The sequence below is a fragment of the Notolabrus celidotus genome, chromosome 22, assembly GCF_009762535.1.
Source record: "Notolabrus celidotus isolate fNotCel1 chromosome 22, fNotCel1.pri, whole genome shotgun sequence".
NCBI classification, from domain to species: Eukaryota; Metazoa; Chordata; class Actinopteri; order Labriformes; family Labridae; genus Notolabrus; species Notolabrus celidotus.
This window is the reverse complement of record NC_048293.1, coordinates 4983149-5010690: the sequence shown is the minus strand read 5'-3', so window position 1 is coordinate 5010690 and position 27542 is coordinate 4983149. Positions and strand designations below refer to the sequence as shown.

Below are 27542 nucleotides of genomic sequence, written 5' to 3'. Positions count from 1 at the left end.
ATACACGTCTACATACTGACAAATAAAACAACAAGAAACACTAAATCTGTGACCAATCCTTCAGAAAGGTCCTGCTACAGGCGCCTCTCCGTCAGGATCAGATTCTGGATCAGATTCAGAGGGTTGAAGTAACGTGATCTGTGAGCAGCCGTGTATATTCAGCCAACATGTAAACATTAGATCAACGTGCCGGAGAGCCGAGGCCACATCCACTTCCTGAGGGGGCGTGGTCAGAGAGAAAACAGACTGTTCTAAGGACGGCTGAAGAAGAGGGCTTTCCAGGCAGACCAAAATCTGATTTCAAAGTGTTTTTTTGAGCATAAACTTTAAAGACATGTTTTGGGGACCTCTTAGACCAATATATTCGATGAGAAGAGCGTAATATGTCACCTTTAAATTCCATTTGTAACATTGTATATATCTAAATTGTATTCTAGATTTATTTATCTATTTTTATTTTTACTTATCTTATTTAATTTAATTTAATTTTATTTATTTTACTCATCGAAACTTCTTCTTGATTGTACTTATGTCTGGGTTGCTGTAACAACTGAATTTCCCCCCTGGGGGATCAATAAAGTAATATCTTATCTTATCTTATGTTATCTGTTTATGAGCCACGAAAGAAAACAGGACCATCACTAACAAAACTGTCAGTTTCTATATTGTCATTTTGAATGCCTGAAACTGCTGTGAGGGGGTAGGTGTCAGTCAAAATGATTGACGACACCCCTAAAGAAACAGCCTTCTTTTCATTTTTTACACAAGTAATCACAGTGATGAAATGTTTGAAGAGAAGACAGCAGGATGCAATCATTATGTATAAGCAAAGAGATAAAAGGTACCGATTTGTCCACAGGGGGCGCCAAAATCAACACAAACAGAAAGTTCTTTACAGGAGCTTTAACTGATCGACTTTTTTTCTTTTTTAGTTATATTTTTTTGCTTTTATACCTTTATTTAAAGAGGAGAGGACAGTGGATAGAGCAGAAAATCGGAATAGAGAGTGGGGGAATGACATGCGGGAAAGGGGCCACAGTCTGGATTGAACCTGGATTCCTCACTATATGGGCGCGCAACTTAACCGTAAGGCCAAATCTGCGCCCGAGATCCACTTTTAATCTGTTGTAATAGTCGTGGAGTTGCTACCCAGAGGAGAATTTAAGACTAAATGTTTTTGCTACTACTTGTTTCAAATTAATTTAAACTATTTGCTAAAATACATAAAAAAAAACAGCTGCAAACAACAATATTTATCCTGTAAGAGAGGATTTTAAAGGAGAGCAAGAGCAGTGAAGAAACAAAAAATCAAAAAGATGTACACTACCATTCAAAAGTTTGGGGTCACCCAGACAATTTTGTGTTTTCCATGAAAACTCACACTTTTATTTATTAAATGAGTTACAAAATGAATAGAAAATATAGTCAAGACATTGAGAATGTTAGAAATAATGATTTTTAGTTGAAATAATAATTTTGTCCTTCAAACTTTGCTTTCATCAAAGAATGCTGCAGACCTTTGGCATTCTAGCTGTTTATTTGTTGAGGGAATCTGAAGAAATTTCACCTCACACTTCCTGAAGCACCTCCCACAAGTTGGATTGGCTTGATGGACACTTCTTGCGTACCATACGGTCAAGCTGCTCCCTCAACAGCTCAATGGGGTTGAGATCTGGTGACTGCGCTGTCCACTCCATTACAGACAGAATACCAGCTGCCTGCTTCTTCCCTAAATAGTTCTTGCATAATCTGGAAGTGTGCTTTGGGTCATTGTCCTGTTGTAGGAGGAAATCCAATCAAGAGCTGTCCACAGGGTATGGCATAGCGTTGCAAAACTGAGTGATAGCCTTCATTATTCAAAATCCCTTTTATCTTTTACAAATCTCCCACTTTACCTGCACCAAAGCAGCCCCAGACCATCACATTACCTCTACCATGCTTAACAGATGATGTCAGACACTCTTCCAGCATGTTTTCACTTGTTCTGCGTCTCACTAATCTTCTTCTGTGTGATCCAAACACCTGAAACTTCAATTCGTCTGTCCATAACACTTTTTTCCAATCTTCCTCTGTCCAATGTCTGTGTTCTTTTACCCATATTATCTTTTCCTTTTATTGGCCAGTCTCAGATATGGCTTTTCCTTTGCCACTCTGCCTAGAAGGCCAGCATCCCGGAGTCTCCTCTTCACTGTAGACGTTGACACTGGCGTTTTGCAGGTACCATTTAATGAAGCTGCCAGTTCAGGACCTGTGAGGCGTCTATTTCTCAAACTAGAGACTCTACTGTACTTATCTTCTTGTTCAGTTGTGCACCGCGGCCTCCCACTTCTCTTTCTACTCTGGTTAGAGCCTATTTCTGCTGTTCTCTGAAGGGAGTAGTACACATCGTTGTAGGAAATGTTCAGTTTCTTGGAAATTTCTTGCATGGAATATCCTTCATTTCTAAGAACAAGAATAGACTGTGGAGTTTCATATGAAAGTTCTCTTTTTCTGGCCATTCTGAGAGTATAATCAAACCCACAAATGTGATGCTCCAGATACTCAACTGGCTCAAAGAAAGGCCAGATTTACAGCTTCTCTAACCAGCAAAACCGTTTTCAGCTGTGCTAACGTAACTGCACAAGGGTTTTCAAGATGTTTCTAATCATCCATTAGCTTTCTAACGTGATTAGCAAACACAATGTACTATTAGAACACTGGAGTGATGGTTGCTGGAAATGGGCCTCTATCCACCTATGTAGATATTCCATTAAAAACCAGACGTTTGCAGCTAGAATAGTCATTTACCACATTAACAATGTATAGAGTGTATTTCTGATTAATTTAATGTTATCTTCATTGAAAAAAACTGTGCTTTTCTTTCAAAAATAAGGAAATTTCTAAGTGACCCCAAACTTTTGAACGGTAGTGTAGAATGTATACAAAAGGAAGGAAATCAGAGACAGTGACACAAAGACAGATGTAATTTCATACCGTTTGGACCAGCGATAGCAGGCCTGGGTGTGACCACAGCAGTTCATGCCTGGGATACGATGTCCACCTGAGCGCTTGTAGATCATCCCCTCCCTGGAAGAGAAAAAAATTATAGTTTCATATATTTTTAAAATGTGCCATGTGAGGAGTTTATAAATCAATACAGGAAACTTTGATTTTTGGTTGATGAGCAGCTGGTATCTCAGTTTAAATCTGAAATCAGGTCAAGTGATTGTCTCTGCTGTGAACAGCTAAGTGCTAACACCTGACACCGGAATTTTTTTGTCTATATGAGGAGAAGAAAGAGAGATTTGTAAGAGGAGAATACACTCACAGTCCTTTGGGTCCCAAGTCATGAATGAAAGACAGCTGGCTGATGTCAATGAACTCCATCTGAGAATACACAGGAAGAGGCTTATCTCACTGACCAACAAAAACACGGATACACACTTAACACTGTAACATGACTTTGAGAGCAGATAGCTGTAACACTCACACAAACTATCCATCAGTGGATAGCTTAAATTATCATCAGTGGTGCCACCTCAGATATTTACTTGTTATGCGTCACAATGATGCAGGTCAGCATGTACCAAGCATGGTGGTATGGCCAAAAATAGAACTGGTGTGTGAGTAAGCTCCGTAAGTAAGTTAGTATACTCCAGAGAACATTATCATAGTGACACACTGTATGTGGAAGGACAACTTTATGTACTATGAGATACTCTCCCTATCATTTTTACAGGACATGCAAGTAGATGAGGAACTTAATATACAAAAAATGTGTTGCTATCGTAGAAAAAAGCAATAAGGATCAAATGGGAAAAAGACATAAACCTAAATATTAAGACTGACCTGATAAAAAAGTCATCTAAATATTTCTCTGAAACTTTTTTTTCTTTATTGAAAAATAAGAAATGTTCATTTTAAAATATAAAATTATAATTTCTTGTAACCCCTTTATTCAACTGCACTAGAACTGCAAGATCATGTTGGAATTAAAAATGACGTGTATCAACAGAACAGCATACTACAAACAGGTTACTTGCCTTCCTGAAGTTGATTTGCTGTTCATTTTGGATATTATTCCTTAATTGTTAAGTGTCAACTATGTACGAGTACGCTTTGTGATGAAAATGTTACATTTTTGGTCTGAGTGTGTTTAATGTTTATTTTTGTGTCCTACTTTATTGTGCTGTGACCTACAGACAAAGTTGTGAGGGATGTGGATTAAAGGTACAGTATGTGACTTTTTTGTAGTTGTTATACTCATCATCATCTTATTTATTAATTCATATTTTAAAGTTAAATTTTTGTCCATTTATGCCTTTATTATATAGGACGGCTGAAGAGAGACAGGAAGTGCAGGGAGCAGGTATGGGCAAGAAATGCAGCAAATAGTCGAGGCCGAGAGTCGGAACTTCGACTATAGCCTCTGTACATGGGCTGCATGCTTAGACCGCTAGGCCAGGGCACCCCATCACAATTTTATTTTTTCTATCTAAAAGATCTGATAAATGATTGAGTCCGTTCTTGGTGTTAGATTTTTATTTCTTTTTATTTTTTGGGGGGTATTTTTGCCTTTATGTATAGGTCAGCTGAAGAGAGACAGGAAAAGTGGGGATCAGAAAGAGGGGGAAGACATACAGTAGATGGTCGAGGCTGGAATTGAACCTGCAACCTCTGCGACGAGGACTATAGCCTCTGTATGTGGGGCGCTTAGACCGCTAGGCCACCAGCGCCCCAGGTGTTGGATATTAAAACTGACCAGATGGTTGATGTGTTCCTGTGTCTGACTTCCTGTTTGCCTAGCTTGATGCTGGATGCGGATGCCATTGAAAATAGGCGAGCAGAGTGGACTAGCTGAGATGCTCCACAACGCTCCCTGTAGAAGCTTTAAATAGAGTGGGCATGGATCAGCTCCAGATGCGTCGTGCAGACAGAACGTGAAGCACTCTCAGTGCAGTTAAATCAAGGGGTAAAAGATATATCTCATTACATTAAAACAATACAGTCAATAAACCAGAAAAGACACATGCTAAAGTCTAATGTTTCCCATAGACACTTTGTTTTTACTGCAGGTATTTAACAGATGGCAGGTTTTTTGTTCATTATTGCAGCTTAGATGAGTAATAATAACACGCTTCTGTTCCTGTAGTGTGTCAACATAAAGCAGACACAATGCTTTGGGTAAACAGTGGTGATCTTTTTCTGCACTCAAGGCTCCACCCTCAGGGTAGAGGACACTAAAGTGTTTTTAAAAAAAACTCATATATTTGTTTTTACTGCATAGAATAGCTGGCATGTTGACAGAAATTAATAATACACAGAAATATACAGAAATGAGAATATCTTGAACTTGTGAAATGTCCAGCAGTCATCGTGAGGTCGCGTTAAAGTGACACAGCTTGCAGTGCTTAGTATGATTACTCACAGTGTGGTGATATTTGCGGTACATGGCCATCCTCAGCAGCTTGTTCAAATAGTCTTCTAATTGTCTCTGCAAAAACACACACACTACATTTTGGCCACTGTGAGTATTTTAATGACAAAATCCATGCATGTAAACACACGTGCACACACACACACACTCACACACAAGCACACAACTACCATGGCAACAAGTGGGTGCCATGAGAGCTCTCTGCCATCAAGTTGGGATATGACAAGAGTGGACTTTTCCACACAGGAAAACATCGTGGTAACGTACCCTCCTGCTGGAGACTTGCTCCTCTCGCACCAGCTCGTCTCCTCCTCCCCTCGGCAAGGAGGGCATCTCTCTCACCTCACTCTTCCTCACTGTCCTCCTCCTCACTGTGTGGCTGAAAGGATAATCACAAGCCATTTGAGGACACTTTCCCAGAGAGCACTTTTCAAATTGCCCAAAGCTAAAAGCTGTGTTCCAGCTCCAAATTTAAAACATCATTTCTAGTGTTTCCTAGAGGGTGTTCGCACGAAGGTTAAATCATTCTCACAGGGTACAGGTTGATGTTGACCGCTGTTTTTTCTACCAATCAGGAGCGCAGGAAGAAAAAAAAGGACATTTAGTTAACTGAAAACAGAGAGAGTTATTATGTTATTGGCAAAAGAACAGTGACAGGAAGAGAGGAAGAGGGAGTAGGGCAAAAGTAAATCCTATTAAAGTCCAAGGCTAACATTCCTCTGTTTTTTTTTCCAAGTATACACATCAGCAAGGAGAGAGTCGGATAAAGAGAGAGACAGAGAAGTAATGAAAGGCAAAAAAAGGGACTCTGTAGAGAAAATTGTGCTATGATAAATTATGAACATAGCATGAACATATACTGACAGATATAGCTTTTAAAGCCAAGTTCAACACAAGACTTTGATGAGATTTGATGCCATGTTTTGAATTTCTTAACATTCAATGTGCAGGAAGAGTCAGCATTTTAGCACTTAGCAGCTTAGCATTTTACCAGCTAATACACTGTGTCATACAATGTTTACTGCGCACACAAATACATGTGTAATGAATAACAAGTTTCGGCCGGGGGAAGTGAAGTGACAAAACCACTTCTGAGGCAGTCACTTCCTGAAGCCAGCGGTAAGGCTACAACAGTCAACAGTATCACAACAGTTTCACTCATTAGTCAAAGATGGTGCTCATCTTGTAGTCAACAATTACACAGCCTTGTTTAACCACCAGGCACTTGATGTGAGTGTATGAATGTTGTTGGATTCAGTGATGCCAGCCTAGTGCCAGAAAAATTAAAGGTGGTCAACTTGTTAAAGCTGCCGTTGACCTGGCAATTTGACCTGCACTACCTGCACTGTGTACATAGGCTGTTTTTTTTAGAACTGTATTTTATTATATTTGTATTGTATTTTATATTTAAATTCTTGATATTTAAAAGCTGGAAGAGAGAAACAGCATCTCGTTTTTCCTGTATGTCTTGTATATATAGTGAAAATTGACAATAAAAACCTTTGAATCTTGCATTTGTCTATACTGTAGATAGTGTTGACAGGGGCATGTGTGGGGAGGCAGGGCCCAGGCCACCCCTGAAATTAAATCGGCCACCCCAGTGGCAACCCTGAAATTCTTAACCATGATTGGCTATTTGCCTTGTCAGAGGCATTACTTATATTGAAATCTGCTATTCGGGTTGTGTTTCAACTACCTGCAATGACAGTAGTTTATTTGCGTACTAATACTCCTTTTGTTGATGCTTTAAATGGTGACTTTGGACTATCATCTTCACTGTCAGTTCTTAACCCTCCTGTTATATTGCGGGTCAAATTGACCCTTTTTAAAGTGTATTATAGGTAATATATGCCTTCCAAACTAGCTAAATGCAGCATAAAAATCTGGGCAGCATGTGACAGAAGAGGTCTCGTGTTCATTTATCAACATCACTTCATAAAAATCAAAAAATTCAAAATATAAAATAAAATAAACAAAAATCTATGTCATGTAAAACTATTGCATTCATATCTAGGGCTTTCCAATGTACATTAAAACATTTTTTTAAATTCATTTTAATGAGAAACGAGTGAGTTATCCTCTTTGAACCATGATCTATGAGGATTAAAGAACACCAATGGACTAAATCTTGATTTAAATGGTTAGAAATGGAGTTAAACATTAGATGTGTATTGGGATTTTTTTGGGGTTCTGACACTTTTGGATAATTGAATGTGCCCCGGTTAAATTGACCCAGGAACATTATTGCTGTTCCAGTGAAACAAACATAACAGGAGGGTTAAAGAGTTCAGATTTAAATTCAAATGTTGCCACTCTGTTGAGCTACCTTTGAATGTTAGAAATCTTCAACAATGTAACATTGTTAAATTATTTTATATAAGAAGTTTAACTAGATGTGATGATTGGAGGTTACCCTCCTTGGTTTGGGGTAAGCCCCTAATGTTTTCCACACTTGGCCATCCCTACAACAGTCAGTGCCCCAGTTTGGCCACCCCAGTCAAAACAGTCAGGCTCTATCACCAGCCATTGGTTTTTGGGGAGGTGCTTCCAAAGATGGCGGTTGCCAGCAAACCAGCAAAAAGGTGAAGTTTGGGCTATAACACAGCATCCTAGCATGTAGCAAAGAAGCTATAATGCGTCCACCTGTCAGTCAAATCAGCCATGACTCTAATTATGCCCAATTCTTTGTCTTAATTTAAACAAAATGGTTAAGTTGTAAAAAAAAATAACCCCTTGTTCCGTAGTACAAATAAATGAAATATAGAGGTATAATCTTTTTTTTTGACGAGGGTGAAGGCCTGGGAGTCTAACCAGCAAATGCAACAGTGACTTCAGCCTCTATACTTAGGCTAAGCCAAGCAGGCGCCCCATTGGACCTCCTTTCTAACTGCCAAGAAAGTAAGCGTCCTACTGCACCTGTTTGTTTGTACTTGTGTGTGAATACATGTACTCTAACAATAAATAACTGTCGGACTTAACTTCCCAGGTGGGGACAAAAAGTTGTCCTCCACAAAGTAACAGGTTCAACAAGTGCATGTGACAAAAACAACTATTTGTGTGCGTTTTTGTTTACATCCGAACCTTGACCTTGTGCATGTCTGAGTGGGAGTTCGAATCTACGTGTGTGTGTTTGGCTGCTGGTGTGTAGGCGGGCGCTGACCTGCGTGAAGGCAGCGGTATCCTCATGATGGTTTTGTACGTCCTCAGCTCTCTGTGCAGCTCCATGAAATGTTTCTCCTTCCTTTTGATAACCCAGGTAAACTCCCCGTGCTTCAACTCGATCCTGAACACAGCTGGAAGAGACTACACACACATACAGACACACGAATATTCACACATTGGGTAAGGGTGTGCTTTATGAATTTGAATCGTTTTAATGTCGTCAAAGAGGGGACTCTTTGCTGAACGTTTACTTTGTTGACGCTCCTGCTGTGTGACAGATTGAAGCGGTCCTGAGCGGCTGTAAATCTCTCCACCTCCAGGATGCGGGCAGTGATGGGCACGGTAGGGAGGTAGACCTTAGCACTGTCCTCCTTAAAGCCCACTGTGGCGTACACAGCTGAAAACGGGATACGAGTGTCCCCTGGGAGAGAGAGAGAGAGAGAGGCGGGTGGTTAGCTTGGTGTTACAGTTTGTGCATGTAGGTGTTGATCAGGCTTCTGGGAGCGAGTAGGCTGCATCAGCGGGAAAAGAAGTCAGCCTTTGTTGAAGATTTTTGTGCTTTTCTGCTGCGCACTGTTAGGTCAAATGTTTCTGTTCCATTCACCGTAAAGTTTGTGAGATCTAAATTATGTAAAGGAATAATCCACCCTCATATACTTGTATTGTTGGATACTAGTCCGTACTCTCACCAGCTGAAGGATTTCCTCATGAATTTGACTGTTGTTTATATCATCTTTTTGTGGGGGCGAAATACTGACAAACAAACCTAAGGAGCTTCCATCATAGTTGATCTCCTCTCCGTCTTCCATGTCCAGCTCTCTGGTATCCAGGCTTTCCACAAGTTCGGCCATCTTGATATTGTCGTATGAAACCGGGGCGTCTGGGGTGTCAGAAACTTCAGAGTTCACCAGGTTGAGGCTACTGGTCGTGGGCGGAGCCTTACCCAGCATTATCAGCAATTAACCCCCAGAGCAGGGCGGACCTGAAGGAGAAGAAAGAAGAGACAGATGTCATGTTGTCCCTATTGTAAAAAAAAAAATAAGACTGTTCTCTGACTTGCACCCCTTAGAGAAGGTCAATTGATATACTTAAACCTGTAATTACACCCCCAACTACTCAATAGCTAGTGTGTCTTATACACTAGTTCCCACCCAACATTAAACAGAAGAAGAAGAAGTCAAAATGGAACAGCCAATAATGTGGCAGGGTGAGAGGTAGGCAGGCTTAAAGATGTTTGGTTTCAAGCGGAATGCAAACAGCTGAAAGAGAGAGAGTGGGGAGTGATATGTGGGAAAGGGGCCACAGGTTGGAATCAAACTAGGCCGCCCAACTTGAGGACTATAGCCTCTGTACATGGGGCGCACAACTCAACCATTAGGCCTAACCGGGGCCCCTTTAGAAAGCATTTTTGTTTCCAGGAAAAGAGGGATTCAGCTTGAGAGAGTAGAGAAAATGATCCCCAGTGTTGTTCAGCCATCATGAAGCAAATAAAACCATCAAAACATCCATTCAAACTAAATGTCTTGTTTCTGCTAAGTCAACTGTCCTCTCTCTCTCTCTTCCTTTCTTCTCCTCTCCCCGGTCCAGAGTTAAAGGGCGGTGTGTGTTCATGGATCACATGTCTATGGAGCAGTCTTGGATGACTAAGCTTTGTGCTTGGTGGTCCATTGTTTGAGTCTTTCTCTCTTTCTTTCTGTGTTTTTATTTTCTGAACATGATCCTGAACTGTGAAGGTGGAGGATTTCAGTCACAGATTACTGCACTATTGTAGCTCTCTGCTGCTCTGGTATCCTCCACACCCTGCTTGTATCCTGTCATGGTCATGCAGGATTTTACACACGACTTCTGTTCTTCAAGCAAAAATAAGATCAGAAAAGTTTTGGCAAAAGCAAAAGACATTTCTGACCGGTTTAACAGGTTTTCTTTAAAACAGGTGTCAAATGATGTGTTTCTGAAGTAACAGAGGGGAAAACAAGCTAAAGAAGGAAAGCTAAGAACTGGTTGAACTGTAAACATTCACTAAATATTACATCATGTAACATCCTGTGAGTTAACATTTGTACCAACCCTAACCCAAATATTTGCTGAACAGGTGTTGATACATGTATATGCTCTCTCTCAGACACAGCATGAACAATTCAGTCAGGAGAGACTTCATCATGAGTGAAGCAGCAACCTCAGGTGTTGTAAAATGAAGCCAATTCAGGAGCGCAAAAAAACCCTAAAAGTTCTGCAGGTGTCCACTTGAAGCTGGCTGCAGAAGCCTAAGAATAAGAGGCGGTATTATGCCCATTTTCAGGCTTTATACTCCCCCTCTGATACCTGGGTGGTAGCTTTACATGATTTACAGCCCAAAAAACTCTTTATACAGTATACAGTATGTCAGGCTGGTGTCTTTTAACACCCTCATCTCAGCTTCTGTCCGAACTGCTTTATTTCAGCTACTGTCTCTTTAACAAGCTGTTTTGCAAGCCCGCTTTCTTCCAATTGGCCAGCTCTCCGGAAGCCTCCTCCACTGTTGCCATACTACAAAGTCGTCACCATTGAGTTAACTGGTGTTTTTCCATCTAAAATGTCAAACTGTTGCCCATATGCCCATATGTTTAGAACCCCAAATCTGACTAGGAAAGCTGTGATGCCAGACATTATTGCCATAATATCAATATCAGTAGATAAAAGCTTAGAAATTAGTATCAATATTGGTAGATATGAAAATTCTTGTCAATATAGAAAGCATAAGGTCCAGTGAAAATATGTCAGTAGCTTCTACTCCAGTCAGTTAGACAAAGCGACCATCCAAAGGTTGAGGAGCTTCACAAGAAAACCATTGAATTCATTGCTCTTATAGCTCTGATAAGCAGACTTTCAATGTGGTAGAAGATGTGCGCTCTCAGATGGGCAGGTAGTGTCTGCGTATCAAGTTTTACATTTATTGTGCTCTTTTAAGGAGATTCACCAATCTGTGATGTCACAAATTGACCAAATGTTGTGTTGCTCTCTCGTAATTTTAATGTGACTTCTTGAACAAGCTGCTCAGAGCAGCCTTAAGTCTCACCCTGGGATAACTTATCTCACAATTTGAAACTTTGCCCACGTTCATTACTGACATCCAACATTTTAAGTTACTATTTGTTTTCCAAAATATTTTTAAAAAAGTATGATATCACCTCTTTAAGCCATATGTTAAAATGGCTAACTTTACAGCAGAATCCAACATGTGCACAGTCAGTTACAAAACTTTGTTGGTCTTGCTAGCTCTTTTTTCATTCATAAAAACTCCTCAGGGAAGAACGTTTTTGGTCCTAGACAGCTTTTTCAATATGGCGACCGCCACCACGTGGCTTCAAAACCAAGCGGCAAACTCCGGTCTCAAACGATGAAGCCAATGTGGAAGTGATATAAACTGCAATACATCGAAAATCCGCTTGAGGCTGGCTGCAGAAACACCGGAAACCACATAGATATGAATGGGAAAAAGACGATCTTTGCAGCATTAATAAACATGTTTACAGCCTGGTTAAAAAAACGGCTTGGCCCTACAACGCTAATCTCTCTAATGGCATACACTGTACGGGGGGTGAATTTTTTTCTAACGTGACGGTTAAGAAGATATTAAGATTATGAATTTTGCCCAAATAAGGACATGACTGACGTGAATCCCGGTCGGGAACACACAGCCATTGGCTACGAGACTCACACTACGTCACACTCTGCCTAGTTGAGTTCCGCATTACCAATATGGCTGCTGCCGTCGATTTGCTTCAAAACAGCTCTCAGGAACAGATGGGTGACGTCACGGATACTACGTCCATATTTTTTACAGTCTATGTTCAAAACACGTCTTCAGTAACCAAAGGGTGATGTCACTGTCACTGTCACTCTATGACCATGTTTAATACAGTCTATGGTGTTTGAAAGCAGAAACCCCCTGCCACCTCAGCCCAGCTCACACTGATCCATAATGCGTGTGATGATATGAAAAGATAAGCAGAAATAAATGTGACAGCACTCTAATAGGACAGCAGCCACTTTTGAGAAATAGACAGGACAAAAACACTGCAGACATTTCACAAAACTGAAACTTAAAGTTATGCAGACGGCGAAACACAGCTGTGAAAAAACTGTTAAAAATATTGTGATGAGCCTAGCCATTTTTTAGAAACAGCAGACAGAGCTGTGTTGTTTTTTTTTCTCACAGGGAGCAGCCGCACCAAAGAATGAGGTTTTAGTGATTCATCCGTTTTACAGACCGTTTTTCTGAGCCAAGTCAGGGAGGGAACAAACACCAACACAGAACTAAGAGAGGAAAGTCAATTGTGTGTTTGCAGTCAATGGAGGAAGGGAAAGAAGTCTCACTCTCACTGAAATTTACAGACGTTAACCTCTGAGACCCACATTCATTTCCTCACAGAAAGGGCTTATAAATTACTATTTAACATTCCCCTCATCTACTGAGGCCTGACATTACTCAGCTGTAAAAAACACCCTGCTGCAATGTAAGAAAAAGGAACTCAGCACTTCTTTCTCTACAAAGTGCTCAATTCGGTTCACAGCTAAAACTGTTCGTGACAAGTAAGTAACACTTGAGCCCATACACCAACAGATGAAAGGCTGACAGTAAACATTCGCACTGCACCAACACGCTGCAACACGCTCAGAGGAGTCACCAGCAGCAGTCACCAGCTGTCTATAGTCACCGAGAGAGTCTGTGTGTTTCCTGTGAAACCATTTAGTCTCTTCATTCATTCATGCTCTCTTTCTGTTCGTCACTGAACGGCGATGCTTGTGGAAGAAGGAAATATGTTCTTTGTTTTTTGTGCTGCAGGAATTTGAGGTTGATCATTTGAAGGACAAAAGTCTCCTTTTTGGTAATCTGCTTCTTCCTCACAGTGTGCCAGCTCTTTATAGTCCGATGATGCCACAAGAGACACACTACATTATACAGAAAGATCCCTTTAATGACTGGCCCACATACTCACAGGGCCAAAAGGAAAAACATTTTTAAAAACAAGCAGCTTTAGACAGGCTTAAAGGTAATCTGCTTGTCTGCAATCTGCATCATATGTATGCACTGTGATTGCAGAATTCTATGGGTATTTTTATGTTACACTTTAAATCTGCAACTTGCCTTTGTCATTCAATTTTTGACTTGTGTTTTAAAAAGTGCTTCGTGGACAAGTTTCTCTTTTTTTCTTACTCACTGCAGCGTGGGAAAGAAAACTGCATACAGCTAAAAATTGTGGGACATCTAACTGAGCTTATCTACAGTTATTTTTCTCTTACGGACTCTCTGGACTCTTACGAATATTTCAGTGCAACACGACCTGCACTGCTTGCGAGTGACCCACTGCCATCATGCCACCTCACTTTTTTCTACATGCCAGGAGACGCATTTAGAAAGCTTGTGGTCAGAGGTGTGAGATCAGGTTAAAAAAGTGAAATGGTGTTTCTAAAAGCAGAGACAGGTTAGAGGTAAAGCGCACTGAAGGATGTGCAAACATGTGAGACATACTTGTTCATTAAATCTGGACCAACCTGGACTCAGAGTACTTGGGTTGGAAGCAAACAAGCAGAACTACTTGAAAACACCTAACAGTGGAATAATCTTAAAGTTAATTGGACAAATCTGGAGCATCTCTGCCTCGCCATCACATCAAGCAGCATCTCCAGTGTTGAAACGTAAAGCAGAAGTACAAATTGGACTTCCTGAAGTGTAGCCATGAGACTTCAAAACCCAGGGAATGCATGTTGGAGCTCATATTAAGATGCCTATTTGCATAATTGAATTAAACATGTTTACAGCCTGGTTCAAAAACTGGTTATAGTCTTTAATTCCTTCATTCAAGACAACTGTACAAGGAATTCACTTTTAATAAAGTATCATCAGGTTAATATTAAGGCCAAGAGTTATGAGTATTTGAGCATCATTGGGGACATGGCTCCATAGGCAACAAGGTTATGGCCTCAACTATTCCTCTTTGCTGGCTTCTAGAGTAGTCCGAGATTGGTTGGAGTCAGCATTTCAAATATGGCAACCACCACCTTTGGCTTTCATGATGCTTTTTCAGAAACCACTGGTTGACGACACTGAGACTATGACCACCATGTGCTTTACAGGCTATACATTACACCTCAGGTTTAAAGACTTGGTTATACAACAAAGGTTAATGCAGAAAACCTTGTTGTTTTGTGAGTTTCATCTAATCTACATGGGCCTGTGATTTGTTGCAAAGGAAATTGGCAAGTGGCAAAAAGGCCTCTTTCACCTCTATTTTTCGAATTGGAACAGAGAATGAATTTTGCCCACTGATAGTTCAAAACAGTCAAACAACCAAACCACTATTAAATGGTTTTTAAATGGAAGTTACATAAAGCTCAAAGACCTATTTGCGGAAAAAAAATTGGATTGTATTTACTTCAAGAGGGAAAAGATGATTCTCATGCAACTGTGTAGCAATCCTAATCTATGGCTTAGCATTTCCAACATAATCCCTCCAAAAGCTATTCCTAGAACAAAGAGAAAGCAACAAAACAGGCGTGTAATATACTGACTTAAACTAAACATATATTTGAATTAATATGATATTTCTCTATAGACGTGCTCTACAGTATGCATTCATGTTATTTATAAAAGGCAGAACAGTTGAGCTTTTGGGTGCTATTCCAAATTCCAGGATAAGTATCAATGACTGCACCAAGAATATCCATGACCCCCAGCAGGATCTGACCCAGACAAAGGTCAACTGCAATGTCGTGACCTGGAATTCTAAACCTGGTTTGCATTTCTGCACATGTGTGTATGTGTGTCAAACATATGCATGCACATAAAAAGCCTAGCTCATAGCAGCTTTGTTTACAATATGCAACCTTATATGAGAGCGATGATGAAACTGTAATAGAACTAAAAGTCTGCAGGAATTGTCTCTCCACTTCAGTCCAATGGAACGCTGCCCACTTCCTGCTTCCCGTCCTGTTGTCATGGCAATACTTTTAACAGCCAGAAAACTGTTTGTATATAAATATCAACAGGAGACACCGAGAGCATCCGCCTCTCCCTGCATGTGCTATCAGCGCTAAATGTCACTGAGTCAGAATCAATACATTGTGAAATCAAAGATGAAGAGAAGAGGGGAGGTTTGGTGGAATGAGGTGTTATTAAAGCACAGTGGGAACTTTTCAATCTTTCTGTGTGACACATGGGAAATTTGGTCTGTCACCCCACACTACGGAGCTATTAAAAACGTATTCTACTTTTTATGCAGGGACCAGCCTTTATTCATTCTAATAAGAACAAATCCATTACAGGGAAACTTAAATTCATCTCAGATTTACAGAGTTTTTGGAGTGAAAGTTTGTCCTGGTTAACCCCAAACTAATCTTTTCCACATTGAAAACTTTATGAAAGTAAGGATTCTGGCAGTGTTTAGCATTTTGTTGCTTTCAAATAGATTAGAATGCAAGCAGACAATGAACACCAATCTATAACCGAGATACAAGGCCATATCTCAAGGTACAACATATTAGCAAGCTCGTAGCTTCAGTTAGATTATAGCTAACATCAAATTTCTGCCAGTTGTAGCTTTCATTACTGTATAATGTTACACAACATGATAGGTGAGGCATAAAGCTACAATTTATTTAAGCTAGCTAACCAATTTCTAGCTAACACCAGTTTAAGCTAGGATTGATTCAAAGCTCACGTTAGCTGTTGTTTAATGATAGCTAATAGGTCATGAAAGGTGTTGTCTGAACTTGGAACGTGGCCTTACTCCCCTCTAAATGTTCACTTCACAATGTCATTTTAGTTGTTTATGAATCAAGAAGCTATTAAACATCAATTATTTTTAATGCTTTGTAATTTTCTGACTTAAAAACTGGAACACAGCAACTAACTCCACAACACTAATTAAGGTTTCCACCCCCGCTGTGATATTAGAGGAAAATATCAGACTGTGTGAATATGGAATATTGAGGCTTTATAAGAACAATTTTTTGATTATTTGGTCTTTTAGGTCTTTTTTCAAATGGTAAACTCATAGCCCCTATTAGCAATACTCCATCAAATTATTATAAGTGCAGAGCTAATGATTAATTAAATACACTGAACTGTAAATGACTCATCAGACTGCCAGCCAATAATGTGCTCCATAATGAGTTGAGCCAAATCCATAAAGCATTAGTTAATAATAAATTGGGGGATAGTAGAGACAGGCACCAAAATGTTAGTAATCACTGTGAGTCACAGGAGGTTAATCTACAATCAATACTGTATTCAGTCTGATTCATTAATTTGTCACTCTCACTCACACCCATTCATCGACTTTGAGATAGCTAAGAGAAGAGCCAAATGGCACAGGGAGACAGCTAAAAAATCTGATTTTTAATAAGTTACTCTATAATACAGAAGCACAAAGCTCTCTTATTAGTAGCCCTTCTAAAATGTGAAGTAAATATGTCCTTAATACGTAGAGACTTTGTATGTTTTAGCATCTTATGGGTTTGATGAGTGCATTCTAAGACTGCCTAAAGAAACAGTAATGATTGCTCATTCAATGGTTGCAACACTTTTGTCCTTTGCTGTACTGCTCATCCATGATCTTTCACACAGAAGCATAGTAATGTGTGAGCAGTTTGAAAGGTATGACTTGTCCATGCTGTAGTTACTGCTGGGAGCTGAGTTGTTCTCACTGCATGAGTCCAAAGCCAAACCCTAAATGCCTGAGCTGGGACACAGGGTCAGTGTCCTCTTCTAGGGCTGGGAGAGTTCATGTTTCCATTCCACTCTTGTTGTTTGAGTTTCTTCTCCCATCTCTTTATCTTTTGAGGCAATGAGCAACACTTTGAGTCGACTCTTGGCAAAATGTCTTGCATGACTGACCACAAATTATCCATTTGTGGTCAACTCATTGCATCCTGAAAGCCAAAACAAAGATGTTGTAAACATTGCTAGTGCTGAGTATAATTTCCTTGAGGGATTAATAAAGAACTTCTAGTTCAGACAAATTATTATTGTTTGTGCAAAAACACCTTCAGGGGGGGTCTAAACACCTTCCACACAGACATTCAATTATATCATAGAGAGCAATCCAACAGCAAAAAATATTGATTGATCAAATCTCATCATTTATCATTCTGAAACGTTCCAAAGGAAGGACTCTGGTCCAAACAACAAGTTAATTGAATTTGTCATTACATTTTTTAATAAAGCTGAACTACACAGCAACACAATTCATTAATTTTTTCATCAAAAATAATAAAATATTTTTAAAGGCAAACTCAAGACCTACCTTTTTAGTCTTGCTTTTAACTAAGTTTTATTTTTATTCTTAACAGTTTTATTAATTTATTAATTTATTAATTTATAAATGTATAAATGTATTTATTTATTTATTTATTTATTTATTTATTTATTTATTTATTTATTTATTTATTTATTAATTATTTATTTATTTATTTATTTATTATCTATTTCAAATTTAGTCACTTTTATTCTACTTTATTTATTTATTTACTTATTTATTTATTTTAAGTCTCACATCTTATTTTCTTTTAATGGTTTAATATTTTAGTCTTTTATTATCTTAGAAATGTATTTTACTTTGGTGATTTTAATTTCCTGTTTTGAGTTTTAACATCTTATTTTACCTCCAGTGTTTCCTCATTAAGATAACATGAGAGGGTTTCCTCAGTTCGTTCAGCAAATTATTTAGATTTTTTATTTATTTTATTTATTTTATTGTTTTTATTACTATTGTTGCATATTGTGTTGTTAACCTTAGGATTGTGGGGTGGGTTTGGGGTCGGGGCTGAGGCTGGGATCTTTTTCTTAATTTATTCTATTTGAAGTTGTTTTTCTTGTACAGCACTTTGTGTTACAATGTCATTGTATGAAAAGCGCTTTATAAATTAAGTCTGATCGATTGATTGATTGATCAGATCATTTTTTTAAATGCGCTTGCCTGAAGGTGCCTTTTTGTACTCTAAATCATAATTGGAATTGATCTGTATTTGGTGTGTGTGCGTTTAACCTTCTGAACAATTGAACATCCTCATCCTTCCTAGTCACCACCATAATAAGTAGTTTATTAAACAAACAGTAGGCCCAGGTCATATGTTGCCATACGTGCTATAGCTCCAGTTAATGGTTACTGCAATAAAGCTATAATGCTCTAATACCTGGATGTAAACAAGCACAGTTTACTGATGGCATCTCTGGTGCAGTTTGTCAGCGGTTTGATCTAGAAAAAGGAGATAGAGTTGTATGTAGGCTGTGTCTGGTTACACTGACATATAACCACTACATCAAAATAATGCGTAACTCGCAAAGGAATATGAACGTTAACCTGCAAATAGGAAAGAACTCTGGTGGTGCTAGCTCTCCTAGTGTTAGCTAGACTCGGCAAACCAATTTGAAGTTGTTTATCTGTAGACAATGTGATCCTGTGTCCAGCTGTGTTAAATTAATTGTGTTCAATTTTGATTGATCTCTGAGTATTTTTCAAGATATGTTGCTATCCCTGATCTGTATTTTAATGATTTGCACTTTATCCAACTGCAATGAGTAGATTCATTTTCAGAGAAAAAGGTAGTTCCAATAGGTTTATCGGAAACACTGCTTTAGGTGGAATCAGACATGAAGACACCAAATTAAAGGTATTTCAACACGAAGCTGTGGAACGCGCTGAATGTCACACCAACCATTTAAGTATGCTTATGCAGAATGTGTCTTTCTTAATTTAATATGTGTAAAATGATGAGCAAAAATTAATCATCAAAAATGAGTCATCGTCGCAACTTTTGACCAAAAGCTGTTAGCCAAATATGCACATACAATTCACTCTCCCTATATCTACCTCTATTATACACTGGCATACACCAGTCAGATGAACTCTATGTGTATACCCCAACTGATACGCCTACTTTTGCCACTCTGCCCCAGGTTTGCTCGCAAGACGTGTTTGTAAAGTGTCTAATTATGTAGAACATTAGAGGTGGGCTGACCGTCTATGTCAACATCAGCAGAGAGGCTGTCACTGATTACCCAGTGCCAGGGGAAATATATAACTTGTGACATGCATCATCTATTCCTGGCTGTGTGAAGGATGTCGTGACATTTACAAGTGAATGTTTTAGTCTATTGTAAATGTACCATACATATACAACCACATCATCTGCATATACGATTACCACTCAAGGTAATGGACGCATACGCAAGCATATTTATATAGTTGAGTATAGTTATATATTTAATTTATCTTGCCTGGCATTTACAATTTGTGTGGTGCCAAGCTCCACATGGCGCAGATGGTACAAAGATAAAGAGAGAGAGAGACAGAGAGAAGATGGAGGGAGAGAGAAGCAACAAGAGAGGTCTGTGACACCTCTCTCTCTCTGCCCACACTAAAGCTGCCTATTATCTAATCCTTCGCACCATGGAGAGGGGGATCGGGGTGGTCACATAGGCAGAGAAAGCAAGACACACAGTAGATGCCAGAAAACGAGAGGGAGAAAATCGTCATCACCGCCAGAGTTGCGTACTGCTGGCGGTCAAACAAGGCATCATTGTACTGTCAGAGTGATGGAACTGCTCTCTCTCTCTCTCTCTCTTTCTGTCATTTAGCCAAGCCTGACTCAGGCCTACCAGGGCAACCAAGTCACAGTCTGAAAACCATAACATTTGTTGACCACTAACGGCACATGCCAACTTGCCATGATTACAGTAGCAGGGCAGAAAGTATAGAGGACACTTGGGCCCTCACCTGTACAGTCGATTCACCAAAATAACCATTTAAACTGGACTGAGCCATGGGTTCGTTCTCACCAGGTGTTGAGACGTATTTCCTTCAGTGAGATTCCCACTGCCACACTAATAGAATGAAGCCAATTGGAAATGTGTAGCATTTAAACCAAGCCAGGCTGTGAAGAGGTTTCACTGGAGCACCTTTTTTTAACATAATGCCATAATATAATGCTCTACTACTCCAATGTAAACAAGCAGAGATGATAGATGGCCTCTCAGAGCAGTTTGGAAGTATTTTGATGTAGAAAAAGGAGATAAAAGTTGTACGTAGACTGTGTCTGATTGAACTGGCATATAACCACTCCCCCAGAGCAATGCATAATGAGCACAGGCATGTGGAATTTAACCGACAATGCAAAAACTGAAATCTAAGTAAGATTTAATATCAGATGAGGGTCAAATTTGCTTATTTTTTGCCTGATAAGAACGTTTTTCTCACTAAGCAGTTTTTATGTTTGAGTGTTTCACTTGTTTTGAGTGTTTTGGTCCTAAATGATCTCAGTAAGATATTACAGCTTGTTACTGAGATTTTATGACCTATATTGAGTAATACATGCTTGAAACTAGAATATCAACTGTTACTAAGCTGTTTCATCAACACTCACTAGCACAAACTGCTTTTTCAAAGTAATCATTTCTTATTTCAAGCATGAAATGAGAAATTATTACTTTGACACAACTGCATCTCTTCACACAATTAAAACAAATGACAGCCAAATGTAATCCAGTTTTTTTTTTTTTTTTTTTTTGAAACAATGGAAAATATGTACTACTATATATTAGTACAGTAGGCACAGTACTGTAAACTGACACTTAATATTTACACATTTATCATTTCAAACAGCTTCAAACGGAAATAATTACATTCAGATAAGTTCTTCCAAATGACAAGGCAGACAATCAGTCCCTCCAGGAAGTTGCGATTTCGCGATCGCAACTATCAACGCAAATTCAACCAATCAGTGCGATTTTTTCGCGGCCCTGCAATTTTTTACAATCAGCGCAACTTTCCCGCAAATTTGACCAATTACCTCAATCTCAGCCCCTGTACGTCATCAGTTTTGTCATCAATTTGACTTCCTTGGAACATAAACGTAAGTCCTCACTTGATCGGCACTTTTCAACAACAAAACACGCACAGAGAACGGGTGAAAAGAGGGGACAGCAGGCAGGACAAGTGACCATGACAACGTTATTATTTATAGATTGAGGAGCTCAGTGTTAGCTTGGTCTCTACCTGCAGCAGGTGTGCTTTATGAACCAGCTCTCCTCACCTCCATGCATCTGTCTCATCTTCATTGAGGATTTTTACCCCCGGTGTGTGTTAGTGACAAAGACACAACCGGGGGACGTCTGTTACTATTTGACGTTTCACGTTGTTGCCGTGGTTACCGTAAAAAGCTCGGCATCTACAGCTTGACTTAATCCAGTTTGGTGAAACATCAGACACATTCAGTAAGTTTTGATCAACTACTTGTCATCAAAGATGCAGATTCATTTCAGAGTGCCGTGAACTGCCTGTGCATCAGTCGCTGCGAGGTGCATTCAGGGACCGTCGTAAATGTGCAATACAGCCCTTTCATGGCATTTTTCTGTGAATCAAGAGAATCAAAATACAGTCAGTGGCCACATCAAGAATGTTTTCTAAAAACAACTGTAATTTAGCATATTTACTTGCCCCTGAGATGTTATTGGGGGAAAAAAAGCAAAAAAAAATAATCGCAACTTTCACCACAATTTTTTCAAAAAGCTGTCGCAAATTCAGGCTTTTTGGGCCGCAACAATCACAAAAAAATCCCGCGAAATCCTGGAGGGACTGGACAATGATCCTACATAATGAGAAATATATTCTTAACTTTGTCTTTCCACCAAGAAAAGTCAATTAGTTTCAGTTTTTAGTAGATCTTTGCTGAAATGTAATGCCTAGTGCATTTCATTATGTCAAGATAATGATACTGAAGGCTGGCTTTTTGCAGTGTACAAGGAGGACAGAAAGCAGTGGTGCTAGCTCTGCTAATGTTAGTCACTCGTCAAACCAATTTCACATTGTTTGCCCTGCTGACTCTGTGATCCCGCGTTTAGCCGAGTTATATAAATTGTACTCAACTCTGGTTGTTTTCTTACCTTTAGACTTGTTGGTTAGTCAGAATTTAAATATCTTTGTAAAGGACAAGGAAACCAGTCGCTTCAAAACATCCCCACTCAGAATCTGAGGAAATCAAAAACTATCCAATGTCTTGGAAGCACTAGTGTGACATCTCAATAGCTGGTAATTCTTAACACAGGACTTAAATAAGACCTGAACACAAGAAGACACTCTGATTCAAATATAGACACACAAAGAGGAAGATGCCAGTGCAAGTTTGAGTGCCAAATGGCACAGTGACATTCTTCAGTATGTAAATAAATCTCTTCTACTTTTGTTTCGCACAAAACTCTTTTGTTGTCTACAGTCTGCAAGGGAGCTTTGTCATTTATCTCCAGCAGCAAAACACCTAATTAAAATAGAGAATGTTACCTAAAGAGCTAGACTTGAAAAAACTATGAGAAAGTCTGAACGGTACATAGTTGAGCTCATAAGTTTACATACCCTGGCAGAATTTGAGATTTTTTGGCCATTTTTAAGAGAATACAAATGATGAGAGAAAAACTTTTTTTCACTCATGGTTAGTGGTTGGGTGAAGCAAAATTTTTATCAAACAACTGTGTTTACTCTTTTTATATCATAATGACAACAGATACTACCCAAGAAACCAAAAATTCTGCCAGGGTATGTAAAATTACAAGCACAACTGTATCTTTCTAAGCAACAAACTGTGTTATGGTGCAAATCTATAATTCAGGCTCCAGCATCAAATGTATGTCCCACAATGCCATAAATACTGGTCATCTTTAAAAACTTAGACCTGGTTTGTGGGTTTTCCACATGTTGAGCGTACATATGAAACAGTAGTCCACATCTGGAACTAATTTGAAGCTCTGCTACGCTAAAAATTATTCCAGATCCTCATATATTTCCCAAGATGATGAACAAACGCAGCAAGGAGTTCATCTCTTGTAACAAAACTTCTCTTCTGCAGCTAAAGAAGAGTAAATGTTTGTGGATTTAAACCTCAACTTCTCCCTCAATTCGGGTTAATGTGAAACACATCACTACATGAAACAAATCAAAACAAATTCATAAACTTTAAGTCTGAGGAAGGAGTGACAGTCAAAGAGTTTACTATAACTACTGAGGTCATGGCCGGTGCATGAAGAAGACTACTGAATGCCAGAGGTCAGAGTCATGTGTATCAGCTGCAAAGACAACAAAAGAAGAGAGGAGGGGGGAACGCTGAAGGGGAGGGGTCGGTATGAACGAGCAGAGCAACAGGGGTGGAGAAAGAGAAGCAAAATATCTCCAGGCTTTGCATGACATTCCAGCTGCAGGGACTAACTTTCACAAAGGGGTGTGAGGAGGGGGCGAGAGGACAGTACACACACTCACACCTGTGAGGCAACACACAATATGCTGCTGCTTTTCATTAATAAAAAAGTGCAGAAATCTCAACTTAAGGATCAAAGATGTTCTGAAAAACACACAAATTTCCACCAGGACCATAAACACCTTATCTGCAAAGAAGCAAGGCAACAAAAACTTCACTGAAACATGCAAATGTCAGGAAGAAAGAAGCTTAATTCCAGTGTCAAACCTACAGAACATTCTTCTACATGATCCCAAGGAGCGTCACAGACACATATCTCCCCAAGCCAATGGACACAAATAGACCAGAGCAGACACAGAGACAAATAGAGAGGGGAGAGGGAGACATTACCAACCTGCTCTTTTTGTGGACGTACAGCCCACATGTTGCTCAGTCTCATCGATCCACTTCAATGCTTGAACTGAATGGACTAACACACGCTCACTCACACACACTCACACCCGAGCAGACAGAGAAGTGTGCAGCAGCAGTAGACAGCTGAGTCCTCCTTCCCCTCTGAAACTCAGTAAGTGTGGCTGAGAAAAAACTAAACAGGGAACTCTCTCCAACTCCTCAGGAAGGGAGGGAGGGGTCTGTGAAACTCTACACCAATCAGAGGGGCAAGTTCCGCCTACATGTTGTTCTCATTGGGTTGGTATAAGATTTTGGGCTCTGGTGGAGTAGGAGGAGTCCTCAAGGGAGAAAATACAGATACTGGTCCTGCCTATTATCTCATCATTTCACACTTGCCTTGTTTTCACTTGTCTGAATAGTGTGTGTAGCTTTGTTCAATTCTGTGGTTCAACAAATGTGCATCAATCCACATTTATCTATATTTGTGCATTTATAGACATTACAAATTGCCCTTTGAGTCTTTATTACTAAGAAAACAGTTAGATAGAAGTGGTCAAAACACAATGATATAGCTTTTTAATCATAAAAAATACATTAAATAAGAAAAATATCCGTTAAAAGTTTTTATAATTGGTTCGTCATATCTTGTGTATATTTAAGGGGGGTTTTCTAATGGGATGTAACATTATATCACACCTGGAGAGTAAAATCAGTCTTCACTTTGAGAAACTACACAAACATAATCCACGGGTGCAAATCAAAACTCCAAACTGATCTCTACCTCCATCTTGTGGTTGAAAGGATGTATTACCCCATTTGCAGACAAGTACGCACTCATCCCAAAGCTACAAATGAACGTGTGAAGGTTCTTACAACAGGGACTTTACCCTGCACTCTCCTACCACACCCTGTAACCACAGTTCAGACAAAATGACACCCAAACACACAACAAAACAACAATCCAATCTTTAACCACGTATCACCAGACATTCTTCAGATTCACATGGAACAATGAGACGAATGAGGTTGGAAAAGTAGAGCTGCAGATGTGCTGAATGTGCAGAACACACAGCCATAAAAGCATAAAAAGATCAAACATAAACATGAGCTGGTGGAAATGGGACAGCTCAGTTTTATATACACAACACAGCTGTAAAGAGACTTCACAGAACAATCTCAGCTAATGTTGAATAAACAGTGAAGACACCTAACTTCATGTTAGTACCTCTCACTGTGTCAGTAGAGTCTCATGTAAGAGAGGGGTAAATTAAGCGACTTTTAGTTGCTATCATGGACACAGTTGATTGGAAATAAGCCCATCGAGATAGTGATAGATTACATAAAACGAACGTCAGACATTTATAGTTTAAAGTTCTTCCTGAAAATAAAAAAAATGGCCCAACACCCAAATTCACCCCAACAAACTCCACATACAATGCTCTATAGACACATATTCACATCATATGAGCACAGACAGAAACCTACCAGGTATATTGAAATGGTGTCAAAAGACGCAACCGTCCTCCTTGTGTTCTTTCCACTCCCAGTATCTCTCTCTGTCTGTTGTTTTAACCTCTCTTGTTCGTTCTCTCCCCCTCTCATCATGATTCAGTGGTCATAAACATAATGGCATCTCTTGGTAAACACAGTGCAAAGGGCAGAGATAACAATATTCAGCGCATGAGAATCACACCAACTCATTGAACATATAAATATACTGCAAATCTAATCACTATTAGATTGATGTTTATATTGAAGACTCTAACAAGCTGTCAAGGGAAATAGAAAATGACGTTTCAGAGTCTGTCAGTTTTTGTGTGTTAGGGTAATTATCTTAAGTTCACTTGAGGAGATAGCAAGAGATATATCAATGATAATAATCTGCTCCTCTAGGACAACGCCCTATGAAGAAAACCAGTGATATAAACTTTACACTAACTGTACACAACTGACACAAACACATTACTACAGACATTTCAACACTTGGCTTTCTTGACATCTTAAGTCGAGATACATTAAGACATTTCTGTTTAAATATTTGATGTGATGTCTCTGCACTATTTTTAGTCAAATATATGGTTTCAATGACTTCAAACCATCAAATCTGTTTTAATGAATATTCTACCCAGCATCCTAACTTTAATGAAATTTGGGGTATTAGTTAATATTAATGTCCCTCCTTTAACAAGGCCACTAGCCAATCATAGTTCAGGAATTTGGGATGGCACCAGGGGTGGTCAATTAGATAGAGAGCCTGGGACCTGCTGTCTAGAGACCTATAGCCAAGTCAAAGGTAGATAATCAACATTAAGTTCACCACCTTTAACTTTTTTGGGGGGGTACCTACTTTGACTAAGAGGCTTTCTGAAGTCACTGATCTCTGCTTCTGGCAAAATGGGAGTTTCAGATGGGATATTACAACTGCTACTACCGTCTCACATCTCTCTCTCTCAATACATTTGAAGACTCTTCTCTTCTCTCTGCTCCTGCACATAATTACCCATAATCACCATTTGCTCTGGCTGCTCCTCTCTTGCTTTCGATCCATCCCATGCACTCCCTCCTACATTTCCTCTCTCTCTCTCTCTCTCTCTCTCTCTCTCTCTCTCTCTCTCTCTCTCTCTCTCTCTCTCTCTCTCTCTCTCTCTCTCTCTCTCTCTCTCTCTCTCTCTCTCTCTCTCTCTCTCTCTCTCTCTCTCTCTCTCTCTCTCTCCATCTCCATCTTTCCAACCCATCTCAGTCGAGGCAGATGTGTGTCTAACATGAGTCTGGTCCTGCTGGAGGTTTCTGCCTGTTAAAGAAAGTTTGTCCTTGCCGTTGTAACTTGCTAAATGCTGCAAAGTGCTCTACTCATGGTGGATTAAGATGAGATCAGACTGTTACCCTGTCTTGATTTTGGGTCTTTGTTAATAATTTAACATTGAGTACGATCTAGACCTGCTATGTTTGTAAAAGCGTCTTGAGATAACGTTTGTTGCTATATGAATAAAGATTGATTGACTGAATATTCCAAAGGTTTTTCTAATGTGACCGAGTTTCAACAGGCCTAAACAACGTTCACAGTGAATTTATAACTTGCATTATGTTTTTGAACCTAAATTTAAAGTTCTTTACAATTATAACTATCAAGGGTTGGGATTTGGAAAGCACATGCTTCTAATTAGTAAAGTTTTCAAAACGAAAGGTGCATTCTTACCACATGAAGAAACTTGTTCTTACATTGTTCATATTCTGTAGGGGAAAAAATAGAGACTTGATTGAAAATCTGGCCTCCGCTTGACTGAAATGCTATTCCATTTTACGTGGTGTTGTACTATTGTAACTGTGCATGGAAAAGCCTTGAAAT

At 39.3% G+C, this 27542-nt stretch overlaps 1 protein-coding gene across 8 annotated transcripts in view; it reads right to left on the bottom strand.

Moving 5' to 3' along the window:
- The window catches only part of pld1a (phospholipase D1a), a 56203-nt gene that overhangs the window by 23643 nt on the left and 5018 nt on the right, over nt 1–27542 (bottom strand). For 5 of the 8 annotated variants that reach the window (XM_034675010.1, XM_034675007.1, XM_034675008.1 and 2 more), the window contains 7 exons: nt 9345–9560; nt 8830–8999; nt 8577–8719; nt 5684–5795; nt 5408–5473; nt 3308–3366; nt 2974–3066 (listed from right to left, as the gene is read on the bottom strand). In XM_034675010.1, the coding sequence (XP_034530901.1) occupies nt 2974–3066; nt 3308–3366; nt 5408–5473; nt 5684–5795; nt 8577–8719; nt 8830–8999; nt 9345–9528 (827 nt within the window). In that variant the 5' untranslated portion in view covers nt 9529–9560. Of the gene's footprint in view, nt 1–2973; nt 3067–3307; nt 3367–5407; nt 5474–5683; nt 5796–8576; nt 8720–8829; nt 9000–9344; nt 9561–24197; nt 24381–25681; nt 25832–27392; nt 27428–27542 lie in introns of those variants that run through there. The other 3 variants (XM_034675006.1, XM_034675011.1, XM_034675005.1) reach the window with 3 other exon arrangements.